This window comes from Salvelinus fontinalis, chromosome 19, assembly GCF_029448725.1.
Source record: "Salvelinus fontinalis isolate EN_2023a chromosome 19, ASM2944872v1, whole genome shotgun sequence".
Taxonomy (NCBI): Eukaryota; Metazoa; Chordata; class Actinopteri; order Salmoniformes; family Salmonidae; genus Salvelinus; species Salvelinus fontinalis.
This window is the reverse complement of record NC_074683.1, coordinates 49818408-49838247: the sequence shown is the minus strand read 5'-3', so window position 1 is coordinate 49838247 and position 19840 is coordinate 49818408. Positions and strand designations below refer to the sequence as shown.

At 46.5% G+C, this 19840-nt stretch overlaps 1 protein-coding gene across 1 annotated transcript in view; it reads right to left on the bottom strand.

The window, feature by feature from the left end:
* tspearb (thrombospondin-type laminin G domain and EAR repeats b) overlaps positions 1 to 19840 on the bottom strand; it is a 52109-nt gene that overhangs the window by 10868 nt on the left and 21401 nt on the right. The window contains exons 6-9 of the mRNA XM_055871893.1: positions 17652 to 17783; positions 16997 to 17229; positions 12335 to 12524; positions 3911 to 4143 (exon numbers count right to left, since the gene is read on the bottom strand). Coding sequence (XP_055727868.1) covers positions 3911 to 4143; positions 12335 to 12524; positions 16997 to 17229; positions 17652 to 17783 — 788 coding nt within the window. The remainder of the gene's footprint in view (positions 1 to 3910; positions 4144 to 12334; positions 12525 to 16996; positions 17230 to 17651; positions 17784 to 19840) is intronic.

Here is a 19840-nt window from a genome sequence, read left to right as displayed (position 1 = left end):
CAGTATGATGATGACTTTATTATTTAATTAATAAAACCCCAATGATGGTAGTGACTGTCCATTTCTGCATATCACTTATTAATAAACCATCGTTTATTCACAATACAGAACTTTAATAAAATAACACTACAATACTTTAACAAAGTAACAATACAGTACTTTAACAAAGTAACAATACAGTACTTTAACAAAGTAACAATACAGTACTTTAACAAAGTTACAATACAGTACTTTAATAAAGTAACAATACAGTACTTTAATAAAGTAACACTGCAGTACTTTAACAAAGTAACAATACAGTACTTTAACAAAGTAGCAATACAGTACTTTAACAAAGTAACAGTACAGTACTTTAATAAAGTAACACTGCAGTACTTTAACAAAGTAACAATACAGTACTTTAATAAAGTAACAATACAGTACTTTAACAAAGTAACAATACAGTACTTTAATAAAGTAACACTACAGTACTTTAACAAAGTAACAATACAGTACTTTAATAAAGTAACACTGCAGTACTTTAACAAAGTAACAATACAGTACTTTAATAAAGTAACAATACAGTACTTTAATAAAGTAACACTACAGTACTTTAATAAAGTAACAATACAGTACTTTAATAAAGTAACACTACAGTACTTTAACAAAGTAACAATACAGTACTTTAATAAAGTAACACTACAGTACTTTAATAAGTAATGTATTGTGAGAGTTTTCTCCCTATATGAACTTGTTCATTCCCTTGGGGATTATTCTGAAGAAGGTCATTGAAGCCCGAAACGTCAATCTTTTAACTTGTCTAATAAAATGACGTATTTTTAATGGTGAGCAAGCCTTTTCCTGTCCAGTGGTGTATATTACATTGTTTTAATGGTGAGCAAGCCTTTTCCTGTCCAGTGGTGTATATTACATTGTTTTAATGGTGAGCAAGCCTTTTCCTGTCCAGTGGTGTATATTACATTGTTTTAATGGTGAGCAAGCCTTTTCCTGTCCAGTGGTGTATATTACATTGTTTTAATGGTGAGCAAGCCTTTTCCTGTCCAGTGGTGTATATTACATTGTTTTAATGGTGAGCAAGCCTTTTCCTGTCCAGTGGTGTATATTACATTGTTTTAATGGTGAGCAAGCCTTTTCCTGTCCAGTGGTGTATATTACATTGTTTTGATGGTGAGCAAGCCTTTTCCTGTCCAGTGGTGTATATTACATTGTTTTAATGGTGAGCAAGCCTTTTCCTGTCCAGTTGTGTATATTACATTGTTTTAATGGTGAGCAAGCCTTTTCCTGTCCAGTGGTGTATATTACATTGTTTTAATGGTGAGCAAGCCTTTTCCTGTCCAGTGGTGTATATTACATTGTTTTAATGGTGAGCAAGCCTTTTCCTGTCCAGTGGTGTATATTACATTGTTTTAATGGTGAGCAAGCCTTTTCCTGTCCAGTGGTGTATATTACATTGTTTTAATGGTGAGCAAGCCTTTTCCTGTCCAGTGGTGTATATTACATTGTTTTAATGGTGAGCAAGCCTTTTCCTGTCCAGTGGTGTGGTGTATATTACATTGTTTTAATGGTGAGCAAGCCTTTTCCTGTCCAGTGGTGTGGTGTATATTACATTGTTTTAATGGTGAGCAAGCCTTTTCCTGTCCAGTGGTGTATATTACATTGTTTTAATGGTGAGCAAGCCTTTTCCTGTCCAGTGGTGTATATTACATTGTTTTAATGGTGAGCAAGCCTTTTCCTGTCCAGTGGTGTATATTACATTGTTTTAATGGTGAGCAAGCCTTTTCCTGTCCAGTGGTGTATATTACATTGTTTTAATGGTGAGCAAGCCTTTTCCTGTCCAGTGGTGTATATTACATTGTTTTAATGGTGAGCAAGCCTTTTCCTGTCCAGTGGTGTATATTACATTGTTTTAATGGTGAGCAAGCCTTTTCCTGTCCAGGGGTGTTGTGTATATTACATTGTTTGATGCCTTATTATTGTATTCCCAATCACCATCCATCTCATCTCTGCTCAGGCAGTAGCAGCCAGCCATCTACCGCTGTGCTCCCCAAAGACTCCTGATACAGGCTAGCTGGCTAGCTGGGTGGCTAGTTGGCTAGCTTGCTAGCTGGGTGGCTAGTTGGCTGGATAGCTGGATAGCAGGATAGCTGGCTGCTGGCTCCTGGCTGTTTGGCTGACTGGCTGTCTGTCTGGCTGGCTGGCTGGCTAGCTGGCTAGCTGGCTGGCTGTCTGGCTGGCTGTCTGGCTGGCTGGCTGGCTAGCTGACTGGCTGGCTAGCTAGCTGACTGGCTGTCTGGCTGTCTGGCTGGCTAGCTGGATAGCTGGCTGGCTGTCTGGCTGGCTGGCTGGCTGGCTAGCTGGATAGCAGGATAGCTGGCTGCTGGCTACTGGCTGTTTGGCTGACTGGCTAGCTGGATAGCAGGATAGCTGGCTGCTGGCTACTGGCTGTTTGGCTGACTGGCTAGCTGGATAGCAGGATAGCTGGTTGCTGGCTGGCTGGCTGCCGGGCTAGCTGTCTGGCTAGCTGGCTGGCTACTGGCTGGCTGGCTGGCTACTGGCTAGCTGGCTGGCTGCTGGCTGGCTGGCTACCGGCTAGCTGGCTACTGGCTGGCTGGCTAGCTGGCTGTCTGGCTGCCTGGCTAGCTGTCTGGCTAGCTGGCTGGCTACTGGCTGGCTGGCTGGCTACTAGCTAGCTGGCTACTGGCTAGCTGGCTACTGGCTAGCTGGATAGCAGGATAGCTGGCTGCTGGCTGGCTGGCTACTGGCTAGCTGGCTGGCTACTGGCTGGCTGGCTGGCTACTGGCTAGCTGGCTGGCTACTGGCTGGCTGGCTGGCTACTAGCTAGTTGGCTACTGGCTAGCTGGCTAGCTGCCTGCCGTCCTACCAAATCCCCAGTAGTTCTTCACAGTAGATAAGGAATACTTTTAACACTGCTAAATAACAACTATCAATCAATTAGATGTATTGTCATGTAGAGATACCTAATCAACCGCTCTCTATCCCTTTCATGTGTCTCTTCCTCTCTGTGTCTGCCGGTCTCCCGGCATGAACCAATGAGAACAGGCAGCTGTACTGTAGACACAATGGTTTCAGGTCGTTGCAGTTAATTGCCGGGGTGGTAGGGTAGCCTAGTGGTTAGAGCGTTGGACTACTAACCGAAAGGTTGCAAGTTCAAATCCCCGAGCTGACAAGGTACAAATCTGTCGTTCTGCCCCTGAACAAGGCAGTTAACCCACTGTTGCTAGGCCGTCATTGAAAATAAGAATTTGTTCTTAACTGACTTGCCGCTAGTTAAATAAAGAAAAAATAAAAAAATTACCACCTTTACTGCGCTTAAAAGCTACAATATGTACATTTTTGGACAACATGGCCAAATTCACATAGAAATGTGATTTATAGATTTGTTCTATGAGCGCTATTTATATACTTCCTGTTCCGAAGTTTAGTTTTTGTGGCTTTTACTTTCAAATAGCTGAATATACCATTTTTTTGGTGTGGGAAAATATATTTCGCTGCGGTTTAGATGGTATAATGATTCTCCACAAAATGACTGCTTGTTTTGTCACATAAACTGAAATGTGGCGAACTATTCGAATTATAGCAACCAGGAAATGACGGAGCGATTTCTGCATTGTGCATCTTTAACTATAAGGAGTTGGACAACGTGTCCCAGTGAAAAACATCTCTAGAGAAACGGCACAAACGGTGAATTGAGCCGTAAAACCCAGAACTAAATGGAATAAAAAAAATTCGCTGGTAACTTTCCCCAAATTCCCAGATTTCCCAGAAATCCCAGTTGGAGGATTCTCTGATTTTATTGCTTATTTCTGCCAAATTCCAAGGGAAACTTCCAACCCGGGATTTTTGCAGCCCGAGCTACGCCTCGTAGCTACCAACTGGAACAGTGTCTCACCTTGATGTACTGAAAGGGCCGGAACATTCCTCCCAGCCAGATGTATATGGTGGAGTTGATGGCGGTGGATATTCCATCGAAGGTGTTGGCCACCACCAGGAAGTGGTATGGACCCACGGAAAAGAACTCCCAGTCGTAGGCCCCAGACGTCTCGAGGGTCTGATTCACCTCAAACACCTTGGTGCCCGGATTCCACCGGTAAATCACACTGTCGATGTTGTGATTGTTGTCACCTAGGAAACACACGGAAGGGATTGTATACCACAACACAAACTGTACCTTTCAACCCTTTTAAACTTTCAACTGGACATGCTAACCTCTCACCATTACAATATCAAGACATCCGGTTTGGAGCGAGCGGTCGCATTTGCATTCGCTCTGCAGGTAGTATAAATTTTCATTACATTTTATTACATTTCATTATAGTACAACGGTTTAATTTGTCTAACCTTAGCAATTTCTTCTTAGCTAGCTACTTAGCCGTCTGTGTATAAAAGATAATTGCGTATTTATCGTATTTCGTCGCCTATCGTAGCCCAGCAGCTAGCAAACGTCCACCGTCTACCGTATAACTTTTCATTACATTTCATTATAGTACAACGGTCTGATTTTCATTTTCATTACAGTACAACGGTTTGATTTGTTTGATCTTAGCTAGCTACATAGCCGTCTTTGCATCAAACATAATTGTGTAGTTATTGAGGTTCGCCAGCCAGCTATTTTCGCCCTAACGTAACGCAACGTAGCCAACACGGCTAGCTAGCCAGCTTGCCACCGAATAGCAGCATTGTAGAAACGAGCGCATTACAACGTAACGACTTGATCAGTGTAGTGTTGGCTGACTACACAGTTGTCTTTGCTATCTTTGATTTGTATTTGTTCGATCTTAGCTAGCTACTTAGCTGGCTACATAGCCGTCTTTGTATCGGTGATAATTGTGTAGTTATCAAGGTTCGCTGAGGTTCGCTAGCCAGGTATTCTCGCCCTAACGTAACGTAACGTAGTAAACCCTGCTAGCTAGCCAGCTAGCCACCAATTAGCAGCACTGTAGAAACGATTACATTACAACGGAACGACTTGACTTGTGTAGTGTTAGCTAGCTACATAGTTTTCTCTGCTATCTTTGTATCTAAGATAATTGTGTAGCTTTGAGTAATTATCGGTTAGCTAGCCAGCTATTTTTTCGCCTGCCGCGCTGCCGTCCTCCTACCTAGCCAACGCTGCTAGCTAGCCAACTTCTACCGAATAGCAGCACTGTAGAAACTTACATTACAACGGAACGACTTGATTAGCGTAGTGTTAGCTAGTTGTCTTTGCTGTCCTTGTATCCACGATAATTGTGTAGTTTAGAGAAATTTAGTGAAATTGTCGAGGTTACCTAGCCAGCTTCACTTTCAACAACGTAGCTACTGCTAGCCAGGCTACTTCACCAGCCAGCAGTACTATATCATTTTAGTCAATAAGATCTTGTATTTTATTTTTATTTTTTTGCAACGTAAGCTTAACTTTCTGAACATTCGAGACGTGTAGCCCACTTGTCATTCTAATCTCCTTTGCATTAGCGTAGCCTCTTCTGTAGCCTGTCAACCATGTGTCTGTCTATCCCTGTTCTCTCCTCTCTGCACAGACCATACAAACGCTTCACACCGCGTGGCCGCGCCCACCCTAACCTGGTGGTCCCAGCCCGCACGACCCACGTGGAGTTCCAGGTCTCCGGTAGCCTCTGGAACTGCCGATCTGCGGCCAACAAGGCAGAGCTCATCTCAGCCTATGCGTCCCTCCAGTCCCTCGACTTCCTGGCACTGACGGAAACATGGCTCACCACAGATAACACTGCTACTCCTACTGCTCTCTCTTCGTCTGCCCACGTGTTCTCGCACACCCCGAGACCTTCTGGTCAGCGGGGTGGTGGCACCGGGATCCTCATCTCTCCCAAGTGGTCATTCTCTCTTTCTCCCCTTACCCATCTGTCTATCGCCTCCTTTGAATTCCATGCTGTCACAGTTACCAGCCCTTTCAAGCTTAACATCCTTATCATTTATCGCCCTCCAGGTTCCCTTGGAGAGTTCATCAATGAGCTTGATGCCTTGATAAGCTCCTTTCCTGAGGACGGCTCACCTCTCACAGTTCTGGGTGACTTTAACCTCCCCATGTCTACCTTTGACTCATTCCTCTCTGCCTCCTTCTTTCCACTCCTCTCCTCTTTTGACCTCACCCTCTCACCTTCCCCCCCTACTCACAAGGCAGGCAATACGCTTGACCTCATCTTTACTAGATGCTGTTCTTCCACTAACCTCATTGCAACTCCCCTCCAAGTCTCCGACCACTACCTTGTATCCTTTTCCCTCTCGCTCTCATCCAACACTTCCCACACTGCCCCTACTCGGATGGTATCGCGCCGTCCCAACCTTCGCTCTCTCTCCCCCGCTACTCTCTCCTCTTCCATCCTATCATCTCTTCCCTCTGCCCAAACCTTCTCCAACCTATCTCCTGATTCTGCCTCCTCAACCCTCCTCTCCTCCCTTTCTGCATCCTTTGACTCTCTATGTCCCCTATCCTCCAGGCCGGCTCGGTCCTCCCCTCCCGCTCCGTGGCTCGACGACTCATTGCGAGCTCACAGAACAGGGCTCCGGGCAGCCGAGCGGAAATGGAGGAAAACTCGCCTCCCTGCGGACCTGGCATCCTTTCACTCCCTCCTCTCTACATTTTCCTCTTCTGTCTCTGCTGCTAAAGCCACTTTCTACCACTCTAAATTCCAAGCATCTGCCTCTAACCCTAGGAAGCTCTTTGCCACCTTCTCCTCCCTCCTGAATCCTCCTCCCCCTCCCCCCCCCTCCTCCCTCTCTGCAGACGACTTCGTCAACCATTTTGAAAAGAAGGTCGACGACATCCGATCCTCGTTTGCTAAGTCAAACGACACCGCTGGTTCTGCTCACACTGCCCAACCCTGTGCTTTGACCTCTTTCTCCCCTCTCTCTCCAGATGAAATCTCGCGTCTTGTGACGGCCGGCCGCCCAACAACCTGCCCGCTTGACCCTATCCCCTCCTCTCTTCTCCAGACCATTTCCGGAGACCTTCTACCTTACCTCACCTCGCTCATCAACTCATCCCTGACCGCTGGCTACGTCCCTTCCGTCTTCAAGAGAGCGAGAGTTGCACCCCTTCTGAAAAAACCTACACTCGATCCCTCCGATGTCAACAACTACAGACCAGTATCCCTTCTTTCCTTTCTCTCCAAAACTCTTGAACGTGCCGTCCTTGGCCAGCTCTCCTGCTATCTCTCTCAGAATGACCTTCTTGATCCAAATCAGTCAGGTTTCAAGACTAGTCACTCAACTGAGACTGCTCTTCTCTGTATCACGGAGGCGCTCCGCACTGCTAAAGCTAACTCTCTCTCCTCTGCTCTCATCCTTCTAGACCTATCGGCTGCCTTCGATACTGTGAACCATCAGATCCTCCTCTCCACCCTCTCCGAGTTGGGCATCTCCGGCGCGGCCCACGCTTGGATTGCGTCCTACCTGACAGGTCGCTCCTACCAGGTGGCGTGGCGAGAATCTGTCTCCTCACCACGCGCTCTCACCACTGGTGTCCCCCAGGGCTCTGTTCTAGGCCCTCTCCTATTCTCGCTATACACCAAGTCACTTGGCTCTGTCATAACCTCACATGGTCTCTCCTATCATTGCTATGCAGACGACACACAATTAATCTTCTCCTTTCCCCCTTCTGATGACCAGGTGGCGAATCGCATCTCTGCATGTCTGGCAGACATATCAGTGTGGATGACGGATCACCACCTCAAGCTGAACCTCGGCAAGACGGAGCTGCTCTTCCTCCCGGGGAAGGACTGTCCGTTCCATGATCTCGCCATCACGGTTGACAACTCCATTGTGTCCTCCTCCCAGAGCGCTAAGAACCTTGGCGTGATCCTGGACAACACCCTGTCGTTCTCCACCAACATCAAGGCGGTGGCCCGTTCCTGTAGGTTCATGCTCTACAACATCCGCAGAGTACGACCCTGCCTCACACAGGAAGCGGCGCAGGTCCTAATCCAGGCACTTGTCATCTCCCGTCTGGATTACTGCAACTCGCTGTTGGCTGGGCTCCCTGCCTGTGCCATTAAACCCCTACAACTCATCCAGAACGCCGCAGCCCGTCTGGTGTTCAACCTTCCCAAGTTCTCTCACGTCACCCCGCTCCTCCGCTCTCTCCACTGGCTTCCAGTTGAAGCTCGCATCCGCTACAAGACCATGGTGCTTGCCTACGGAGCTGTGAGGGGAACGGCACCTCAGTACCTTCAGGCTCTGATCAGGCCCTACACCCAAACAAGGGCACTGCGTTCATCCACCTCTGGCCTGCTCGCCTCCCTACCACTGAGGAAGTACAGTTCCCGCTCAGCCCAGTCAAAACTGTTCGCTGCTCTGGCACCCCAATGGTGGAACAAACTCCCTCACGACGCCAGGACAGCGGAGTCAATCACCACCTTCCGGAGACACCTGAAACCCCACCTCTTCAAGGAATACCTAGGATAAAGCAATCCTTCTGCCCCCCCCCCCCCCCCCCCCCTTAAAATGATCTAGATGCACTATTGTAAAGTGGCTGTTCCACTGGATGTCATAAGGTGAATGCACCAATTTGTAAGTCGCTCTGGATAAGAGCGTCTGCTAAATGACTTAAATGTAAATGTAAATAACAGGGGAGGTTAGCATTTTATATCATAACCCCAAGACATGCTAACCTCTCACCATTACAATAACAGGGGAGGTTAGCATTTTATATCATACTCCCAAGACATGCTAACCTCTCACCATTACAATAACAGGGGAAGTTAGCATTTTATATCATAACCCCAAGACATGCTAACCTCTCACCATTACAATAACAGGGGAGGTTAGCATTTTATATCATACCTCCAAGACATGCTAACCTCTCACCATTACAATAACAGGGGAGGTTAGCATTTTATATCATACCACCAAGACATGCTAACCTCTTACCATTACAATAACAGGGGAGATTAGCATTTTATATCATAACCCCAAGACATGCTAACCTCTCACCATTACAATAACAGGGGAGGTTAGCATTTTATATCATAACCCCAAGACATGCTAATCTCTCACCATTACAATAACAGGGGAGGTTAGCATTTTATATCATACCCCCAAGACATGCTAACCTCTCACCATTACAATAACAGGGGAGGTTAGCATTTTATATCATAACCCCAAGACATGCTAACCTCTCACCATTACAATAACAGGGGAGGTTAGCATTTTATATCATAACCCCAAGAAATGCTAACCTTTCACCATTACAATAACAGGGAAGTTAGCATTTTATATCATACCCCCATAGGCAGGATATATGCTTTGAGCCAATAGGCAGGATATATGCTTTAAGCCAATAGGCAGGATATGTGCTACGAGCCAGTAGACAGGACATATGCTTTGAGCCAATAGGCAGGATATATGCTTTGAGCCAGTAGGCAGGATATATGCTTTGAGCCAATAGGCAGGATATATGCTTTGAGCCAATAGGCAGGATATATGCTTTGAGCCAATAGACAGGATATGTGCTACGAGCCAGTAGACAGGATATATGCTTTGAGCCAATAGGCAGGCTATATGCTTTGAGCCAATAGGCAGGATATATGCTTTGAGCCAATAGGCAGGATATATGCTTTGAGCCAATAGGCAGGATATATGCTTTGAGCCAATAGGCAGGATATATGCTTTGAGCCAATAGGCAGGATATACTGTATGCTTTGAGCCAAAACATGAAGAATTATCATTCACGACTGTCAGTGATTGTCTTTTTTTAATTTTTATGTATTTTTTTTGGTACGCCTAACTTGGTGTTTGAGGGTATTAAAAATCAAAGTTGCAATATGTTATGCATATTCTGTATTAATATTCAATAGGTCTACATCTGTCGTTACAAACTTTGATTGGGAAATGATGACGGAAAAATAAACAAATAGCACTAGACCACATAGTGTAACGGTGCAATGTTAAAGGCAAACGTAAAACAACTGTGAAGCTACCGACACGACATACACCTGAAGGCCCTTCTACCTGACTTCATACACAGGCTGTAGGCTTTGTTTTTTTGTGTGTATTTGGATCAGATTATCTTGGATTTTGTCATTCCTGTGGCTCTTTGCATCCCGTATCTGTGTGCACACCCTTCTCTCCACCTCTCTTTCCCTCCACCTCCAGACCTCTCCTTCCCTCCATCTCTCTTTCCCTCCACCTCCAGACCTCTCCTTCCCTCCATCTCTCTTTCCCTCCACCTCCAGACCTCTCCTTCCCTCCATCTCTCTTTCCCTCCACCTCCAGACCTCTCCTTCCCTCCATCTCTCTTTCCCTCCACCTCTAGACCTCTCCTTCCCTCCATCTCTCTTTCCCTCCACCTCTAGACCTCTCCTTCCCTCCATCTCTCTTTCCCTCCACCTCTAGACCTCTCCTTCCCTCCATCTCTCTTTCCCTCCACCTCTAGACCTCTCCTTCCCTCCATTTCTCTTTCCCTCCACCTCTAGACCTCTCCTTCCCTCCATTTCTCTTTCCCTCCACCTCTAGACCTCTCCTTCCCTCCATTTCTCTTTCCCTCCACCTCTAGACCTCTCCTTCCCTCCATTTCTCTTTCCCTCCACCTCTAGACCTCTCCTTCCCTCCATTTCTCTTTCCCTCCACCTCTAGACCTCTCCTTCCCTCCATCTCTCTTTCCCTCCACCTCTAGACCTCTCCTTCCCTCCATCTCTCTTTCCCTCCACCTCTAGACCTCTCCTTCCCTCCATCTCTCTTTCCCTCCACCTCTCTTTCCCTCCATCTCTCTTTCTCTCCACCTCTCTTTCCCTCAACCTATAGACCTCTCTTTCCCTCCATCTCTAGACCTCTCTTTCTCTCCACCTCTCCATCCCTCCATCTCTCCTTCTCGCCACCTCTCCTTCCCTCCACCTCTCTTTCCCTCCATCTATAGACCTCTCTTTCCCTCCATCTCTCTTTCCCTCCACCTCTCTTTCCCTCAACCTCTAGACCTCTCCATCCCTCCATCTCTCCATCTCTCCACCTCTCTTTCCCTCCATCTCTAGACCTATCCATCCCTCCATCTCTCCATCTCTCCACCTCGCTTTCCCTCCACTTCTAGACCTCTCCTTCCCTCCATTTCTCTTTCCCTCCACCTCTCGACCTCTCCTTCCCTCCATCTCTCCTTCTCTCCACCTCGCTTTCCCTCAACCTCTAGATCTCTCTTTCCCTCCATCTCTCTTTCCCTCCACCTCTAGACCTCTCCTTCCCTCCATTTCTCTTTCCCTCCACCTCTAGACCTCTCCTTCCCTCCATTTCTCTTTCCCTCCACCTCTAGACCTCTCCTTCCCTCCATTTCTCTTTCCCTCCACCTCTAGACCTCTCCTTCCCTCCATCTCTCTTTCCCTCCACCTCTAGACCTCTCCTTCCCTCCATTTCTCTTTCCCTCCACCTCTAGACCTCTCCTTCCCTCCATCTCTCTTTCCCTCCACCTCTAGACCTCTCCTTCCCTCCATTTCTCTTTCCCTCCACCTCTAGACCTCTCCTTCCCTCCATCTCTCTTTCCCTCCACCTCTAGACCTCTCCTTCCCTCCATCTCTCTTTCCCTCCACCTCTAGACCTCTCCTTCCCTCCATCTCTCTTTCCCTCCACCTCTAGACCTCTCCTTCCCTCCATCTCTCCTTCCCTCCACCTCTCCATCCCTCCATCCCTCCACCTCCATATCCCTCCATCTCTCTTTCCCTCCACCTCCAGACCTCTCCTTCCCTCCCCCCTTTCTTCCCTCCCTCTCTCCCCCTCTCCCCCTCTCCTTCCCTCCACCTCTCCCCCTCTCATTCCCTCCACCTCTCCCCCTTCTCATTCCCTCCACCTCTCCCTTCCCATCCTGTGAAGTTATAGTGTTCCCTCTCTTTCATTGATCAAAGCTCAAAAGACCCATAAAGAGCCATAAAGGAGCGCTTTTCATGGATCTAACAAGACATCTAACAGTTATATCAGAGCAACCCCACATCAGCACAGCCTGTACACCTGCAGCAGCTGGCCCTCTGCCAGCACGTAGAAGCCCGCAGCCCCCAGCCCCCAGCCCAGCAGCCCTTGTTGGTCCAGTGATGCCAGCAGAGAGACCGTGGACTGAGAGTAGTCAGGGAGGTATTCTTGGTTGGGAAATCTTACTGGTCTTTAAACATTGTATTGTAATTTGCTGAGCACAATCTTTGCCTGGGATTATCGGTGGAATTGAATCCTTTTCTCCCATAATCCTTCCAAAGTTTACAACACAGTCGTAATTGGCAGACAGACTGCATTGTACCTCGCCTGTTGTCTCTTAGCTGGCCATCACATACAAGGGTTAGTTGTGAGTTCTGTGATTACCTGCTCTGTGATTTGGCAGGGGGTACCTTACCTCGTCTGTGATTGGCCACAGCCAGGAAATGTTGTTCCTGTATGCTGAAGGCCTCCCAGTCCAGAGCACTGTGTGTCTCTATGGTCTGATAGGGTAGGAACATTAACTTCCTGCTGCTCCATTTGTAGATCACTGACTCCTCCCACTCCCCGCCGGGCTGGCCCTTGGAGTTAGCCACTGCTAGGAACATCTGTGACAGGAGGACAATCAAATCAAATCAAATGTTATTTGTCACATGTGCCGAATACAACAGTGAAATGCTTACTTACAAGCCCTTAACCAACAGTGCAGTTTTAAAGAAAAATACCTACAAAAAATAAATAAATAAAGTAACAAATAATTAAAGAGCAGCACAAAAAATAACAATAGAGAGACTATATACAGGGTGTTACGGTACAGAGTCAATGTGGAGGCTATATACAGGGTGTTACGGTACCCCCTGAGTCAATGTGGAGACTATATACAGGGGGTACTGGTACAGAGTCAATGTGGAGGCTATATACAGGGTGTTACGGTACAGAGTCAATGTGGAGGCTATGTACAGGGTGTTACGGTACAGAGTCAATGTGGAGGCTATATACAGGGTGTTACGGTACAGAGTCAATGTGGAGGCTATATACAGGGTGTTACGGTACAGAGTCAATGTGGAGACTATATACAGGGGGTACTGGTACAGAGTCAATGTGGAGGCTATATACAGGGGGTACCGGTATAGAGTCAATGTGGAGACTATATACAGGGGGTACTGGTACAGAGTCAATGTGGAGGCTATATACAGGGGGTACCGGTATAGAGTCAATGTGGAGGCTATATACAGGGGGTACCGGTACAGAGTCAATGTGGAGGCTATATACAGGGTGTTACGGTACAGAGTCAATGTGGAGGCTATATACAGGGGGTACGGGTACAGAGTCAATGTGGAGGCTATATACAGGGGGTACCGGTACAGAGTCAATGTGGAGGCTATATACAGGGGGTACTGGTACAGAGTCGATGTGCGGGGGTACTGGTTAGTCAAGGTAATTGAGGTAATATGTACATGTATGTAGAGTTATTAAAGTGACTATGCATAGATAATAAACAGAGAGTAGCAGCAATGTAAAAGAGGGGTGGGGGGCAATGCAAGTAGTCTGGGTAGATATATGATTCGATTTACAGGAGTCTTATGGCTTGGGGTTGGAAGCTCTTTAGAAGCCTCTTGGACCTAGACTTGGCGCTCCGGTACCGCTTGCTGTGCGGTAGCAGTTTGAACAGTCTATGACTAGGGTGGCTGGAGTCTTTGACAATTTTTTGGGCCTTCCTCTGACACCGCCTGGTATAGAGGACCTGGATGGCAGGAAGCTTGGCCCCAGTGATGTACTGGGCCGTATGCATTACCCTCTGTAGTGCCTTGCAGTCAGAGGCCGAGCAGTTGCCATACCAGGCAGTGATGCAACCAGTCAGGATGCTCTCGATGGTGCAGCTGTAGAACCTTTTGAGGATCTGAGGATCCATGTTAAATCTTTCCAGTTTTCTGAGGGGGAATAGGTTTTGTTGTGCCCTCTTCACGACTGTCTTGGTGTGCTTGGACCATGATAGTTTGTTGGTGATGTGGACATCAAGGAACTTGAAGCTCCCGACCTGCTCCACTACAGCCCCGTCGATGAGAATGGGGGCGTGCTCGGTCCTCCTTTTCCTGTAGTCCACGATCAGCTCCTTTGTCTTGATCACGTTGAGGGAGAGGTTGTTGTCCTAGCAACACACGTCCAGGTCTCTGACCTCCTCCCTATAGGCTGTCTCGTCGTTGTCGGTGATCAGGCCTACCACTGTTGTGTCATCGGCAAACTTAATGATGGTGTTGGAGTCGTGCCTGGCCATGCAGTCGTGGGTGAACAGGGAGTACAGGAGTGGACTGAGCACACACCCCTGAGGGGCCCCAGTGTTGAGGATCAGCGGGCCAGATGTGTTATTACCTACCCTCACCACCTGGGGGCGGCCCGTCAGGAAGTCCAGGATCCAGTTGCAGAGAGAGGTGTTTAGTCCCAGGGTCCTTAGCTTAGTGATGAGCTTCGTGGGCACTATGGTGTTGAACACTGAGCTGTAGTCAATGAATAGCATTTCTCACATAGGTGTTCCTTCTGTCCAGGTGGAAAAGGGCAGTGTGGAGAGCAATAGAGATTGCATCATCTGTGGATCTGTTGGGGCGGTATGCAAATTGGAGTGGGTCTAGGGTTTCTGGGATAATGGTGTTGATGTGAGCAATTACCAGCCTTTAAAGCACTTCATGGCTACAGACGTGAGCGCTACGGCTCGGTAGTCATTTAGGCAGGTTTCCTTAGTGTTCTTGGGCAAATGCACTATGGGGGTGTGCTTAAAACATGTTGATATTACAGACTCAGACAGGGAGAGGTTGAAAATGTCAGTGAAGACACTTGCCAGTGGGTCAGCACATGCTCGCAGTACACGTCCTGGTAATCCGTCTGGCCCTGTGGCCTTATGAATGTTGACCTGTTTAAAGGTCTTACTCACATCGGCTGCGGAGAGCGTGATCACAGTCGTCCAGGAACAGCTGGTGCTCTCATGCATGTTTCAGTGTTACTTGCCTCGACGCGAGCATAGAAGGCATTTAGCTCGCCTGGTAGGCTCGTGTCACTGTGCAGCTCTCGGCTGTGCTTCCCCTTGTAGTCTGTAATGGTTTGCAAGCCCTGCCACATCCCATGAGCGTCAGAGCCGGTGTAGTACGATTTGATCTTGGTCCTGTATTGAAGCTTTGCCTGTTTGATGGTTCGTCGGAGAGCTTAGCTGGCGTCCGGGTTAGTCCTTGAAAGGGCTAAAGCTCTAGCCTTTAGCTCAGTGTGGATGTTGTCTAAAATTCATGGCTTCTGGTTGGGATATGTACGTACGGTCACTGTGGGGATGACGTCGTTGATGTACTTATTAATGAAGCCGGTGACTGATGTGGAAAACTCCTCAATGTCATCGGATGAATCCCGGAAACATATTCCGGTTTGTGTGAGCGAAACGGTCCTGAAGCTTAGAATCCGCTTCACCGGACCACTTCCGTGTTAAGCGCGTCACTGGTACTTCCTGTTTGAGTTTTTTTTGCTTGTAAGCAGGAATCAGAAGGAAAAGATTTATGTTCCGACTTGCCAAATGGAGGGCGAGGAAGAGCTTTGTACGCGTCTGTATGTGGAGTAAAGGTGATATAGAGTTGTTTGCACCTCTCGTCTAACAGGTGACATAAAGGAATTGTCCGTAGAGCTCCGAGACATGCTGGTAGAAATGAAGACAGATGTCAGCTTTTACCCCCCCCCCCCCCTTGAACCCGACACCGAAGTTCTTGCTGAAGCTCAGCCAAGTTTCAGAGAAATATAGGATATTACAGTTCTTCAGGTCTCGCTGATAGGATAGTCTCGATCGGAGCTCGTCCAGTTTGTTCTCCTGTGATTGTAAATTCGCCAATAGAACAGTGGGTAGAGAGGTGGATTATTTTCTCTCCGCCTTAGCTTCATCGGGGTGCCCGCACGTCAGCCTCTTTCTCTGGCGAGTGTCAGGGATCAGGGCCTGGTCCAGGGTGAGCAGTATGTCCTGTGCTGCTGATTCATTTTGAAGTAGAAATCTTAATACAAAATCGAGGTTAATGAATGTTCTGTTGTCGAGGCTCTTTATTGGGACAGGATGTACAAAAAAAAAAAAGTTAAGATCAGCGGAAAACCCCCCTAATAGTAGAATGGGTCCGGAGCCGTAAAATGTCCGCTATACATTCCACTTTATACTCTGAGTGAGCATCTTCTGATGTAAAAATTATAGTTCATTCACAGTCAAGTTTACTACAATCTTTCTTCACATCAAATATAACGTAACCAATGATCAAGATGAACACGGTGAACACGGTGAGTGAGAAAACACCTAATGTCCGTCCAAAATGGAACCCTATTCCCTACCATAGTGCACTACTTTTTGACCAGGGCCCATAGGTCTCTGGTCAAAAGTAGTGCACTATATAGGGAATAGGGTGCCCTTTCAGACACAGCCCAGTGATAAGTAGACTGCAGCAGGTATTGACAGAACAGAGAACCAAACGGCTTCTGACTCCTAGCTGTAATTAACTGTGAGATGACACTTAAGGGGAAGTGGGGGAGGTTGTAGTCATAAATCATCATTATAAACATCAGACAAAATACATTTCTGTGATTATACACGTGTGTGTGATTTACGACAGTAGCCTTCAGCTCCCCCCCTCCTCGGTTCGTGACCACATCAAAGACCTCTCTGTGCTGGGACTGGGAACAGCTGTGGACATTACACAGGGTTTGTGTTGTGTTTGCTCTAGGGGGGTGCAGTCTCTGTTGTTGTTGAGAGCAGAAAGACTCGACCGGTTTTCCCAGAGGTCTGAGGAATCATCATTCAGCTAAACTGGTTGAGATGATGTCATCACAAACAGCCATGGCCGCTGGGAAAGTTTACCACGTCAAACTAGTCACTAGTCGTATTAAGATTACTTTAATCTGGCACCCTACTCTGTTTTGTAGTGCACTACTTTTGACCTCAGTCCTATGGGTCCTGGCACCCTATTCCGTACATAGTGCACTACTTTTGACCTCAGTCCTATGGGCCCTGGCACCCTATTCCCTACATAGTGCACTACTTTTGACCATAGACCATACCTACACAGGTACTCACCTTGTTGCCCACAGTAAAGAACTTCCATGCCCGTGCTTCATAGGTGATGATGTTCTGATACACTTGAAACTTCCCATCCACCCACTTGTAGATCCCAGAGCCCGGCTTGGTCTCGCGATTGGCTGTGGCAGCGAACAGTCCTTGGGAGGGGATGTGAAACACTTCGATGTCGAACGTCTCCGAGTTGGTGTAAAGGTCTTGGTAATCTTCAACGTAGTCCAGACGCTCTTTCTCTGTGCGTTAGAGACTAGCGTTATTCAGTTGGTCAGTTGTCACTGATGCATCTAGGCTATAGAATAAGTGATTATTCCTGAACACAAGACAACATTTCGACCAGGAAGAGGGTTTACCCTGGTGCTGGAGTGCCAGAGCCAAACTACCAACTTCTGGTTCCACCAATCACCTCACCAAACATAGTTGGCTAAATTATTCACACCTGGTCTCCCATTGAGACAGTAATAGGGCACCATGACATGCCTGTGGCACTGCAGATCCAGGGTTGCCTGGTTAGTGCCCTAAACACAATACCCCATAATGACATCACAATACCCCATAATGACATCACAATACCCCATAATGACATCACAATACCCCATAATGACATCACAATACTCCTGGTCTGAAATCTATTACTTCAGTCAGACACAAATCTCACCTTGCAGCAGAGGCAGCCACAGCCGTCCATCACACAGGAACAGGCCTTTCTTCAGTGTGTTAAACCACAGCTGACCTTGCTCTGCCCTGGCACAGGGAGGCTGGGTCCCCGGGGTTATACGCACTTCCGCCTCTGTTACGGAGGAGAGAGAGAGCGTTGAGGCGAATTTCATTTTAAATTGAAGCAAATGGAATTGAATTGATCCTGATGATCCTATTCAATTGTCGTACATGTCTGGTGACTAGATGTATGGGGAAACAATATTGATGTGTATCGACAGCTCCTAACCAATACTGAGATGTATTGACAGCTCCTAACCAATACTGAGATGTATTGACAGCTCCTAATCAATACTGAGATGTATTGACAGCTCCTAACCAATACTGAGATGTATTGACAGCTCCTAATCAATACTGAGATGTATTGACAGCTCCTAACCAATACTGAGATGTATTGACAGCTCCTAATCAATACTGAGATGTATTGACAGCTCCTAACCAATACTGAGATGTATTGACAGCTCCTAACCAATACTGAGATGTATTGACAGCTCCTAATCAATACTGAGATGTATTGACAGCTCCTAATCAATACTGAGATGTATTGACAGCTCCTAACCAATACTGAGATGTATTGACAGCTCCTAACCAATACTGAGATGTATTGACAGCTCCTAACCAATACTGAGATGTATTGACAGCTCCTAATCAATACTGAGATGTATTGACAGCTCCTAATCAATACTGAGATGTATTGACAGCTCCTAATCAATACTGAGATGTATCAATACTGAGATGTATTGACAGCTCCTAACCAATACTGAGATGTATTGACAGCTCCTAACCAATACTGAGATGTATTGACAGCTCCTAATCAATACTGAGATGTATTGACATCTCCTAACCAATGAGGTTATCTTGAGTATCATCAAATATATGTATTAATTCAAGTTTATCACTCCAACCTGAGAGGTGTAAAAACATTGATTGATTTAATGAATTTACTAAGTAACAGTGGTAGGCTGCTCCACAGGTAGACATTACATACACAATGACAGAGTATAAAAACCCCATAGAGCCTGGAGTCTTATTTCCCATGGTGGTCCTGCCGATACTAAACCTTGCTGCTGAGTGTTTTAACGTTGATGTCTTGATTGGTGGCAGCAGTTGAGCTTCCAGAATCTAAATCTACGCCCTCTCACCAAGACGATTCATTGTTCTGCCAAGGCAGTGAGAGCGGTGCCAAAACCACACTGAATCACTAATGATGAATGTTTTGTCAGCAGTAAACCAATAAGTTACGTTATTCAATGACCGATTTCATATTGACACTCAAGAGGATGACCAGACACATCCAGCTGTCTGAATTAAGTGTTTAGCTTGGATCCTATACACAAGTACTAAAAGTGTGAAGCGAACAAATTAGATCTTAAATACACAATTAGTGATGGATCCATTTATCGTTTCGTTTTGGAACCGATAGCGATACCTGACGTAACACTCTGATAGTCTTCATTCTGTTAAGCCTGCACAATGTCTGGGTCCCAAACGACACAATATTCAATAAATAGTGCCCTATTTTTATTTTTTTACCAGAGCCCTATAGCTACTGGCCAAATACAGTGCATTCGTATTCAGACCCCTTGACTTGCCCCCCCCCCCCCCAAAGAAATGACATTACAGCTTTATTTCCTCATCAATCTACACACAATACCCCATAATGACATCACAATACCCCATAATGACATCACAATACCCCATAATGACATCACAATACCCCATGATGACATCACAATACCCCATAATGGCCAAGTGAAAACAGATTTTTAGAAATGTTTGGAAATGTATAAAATAAAAAACAGAAATACCTTATTTACATAAGTATTCAGACCCTTTGCTATGAGACTCCAAATTGAGCTCAGGTGCATCCTGTTTCCATTGATCATCCTTGAGATGTTTCTACGACTTGATTGGAGTCCACCTGTGGTAAATTCAATTGATTGGACATGATTTAGAAAGGGCACACACCTGTCTATATAAGGTCCCACAGTTGACAGTGCATGTCAGAGCAAAAACCAAGCCATGAGGTCGAAGGAATTGTCCGTAGAGCTCTGAGACACATATCCCCAAGAACACAGTGGCCTCAGCGGCAGAGACTGTGAGACTAGTCAGGATTGAGGGAAAGATAAA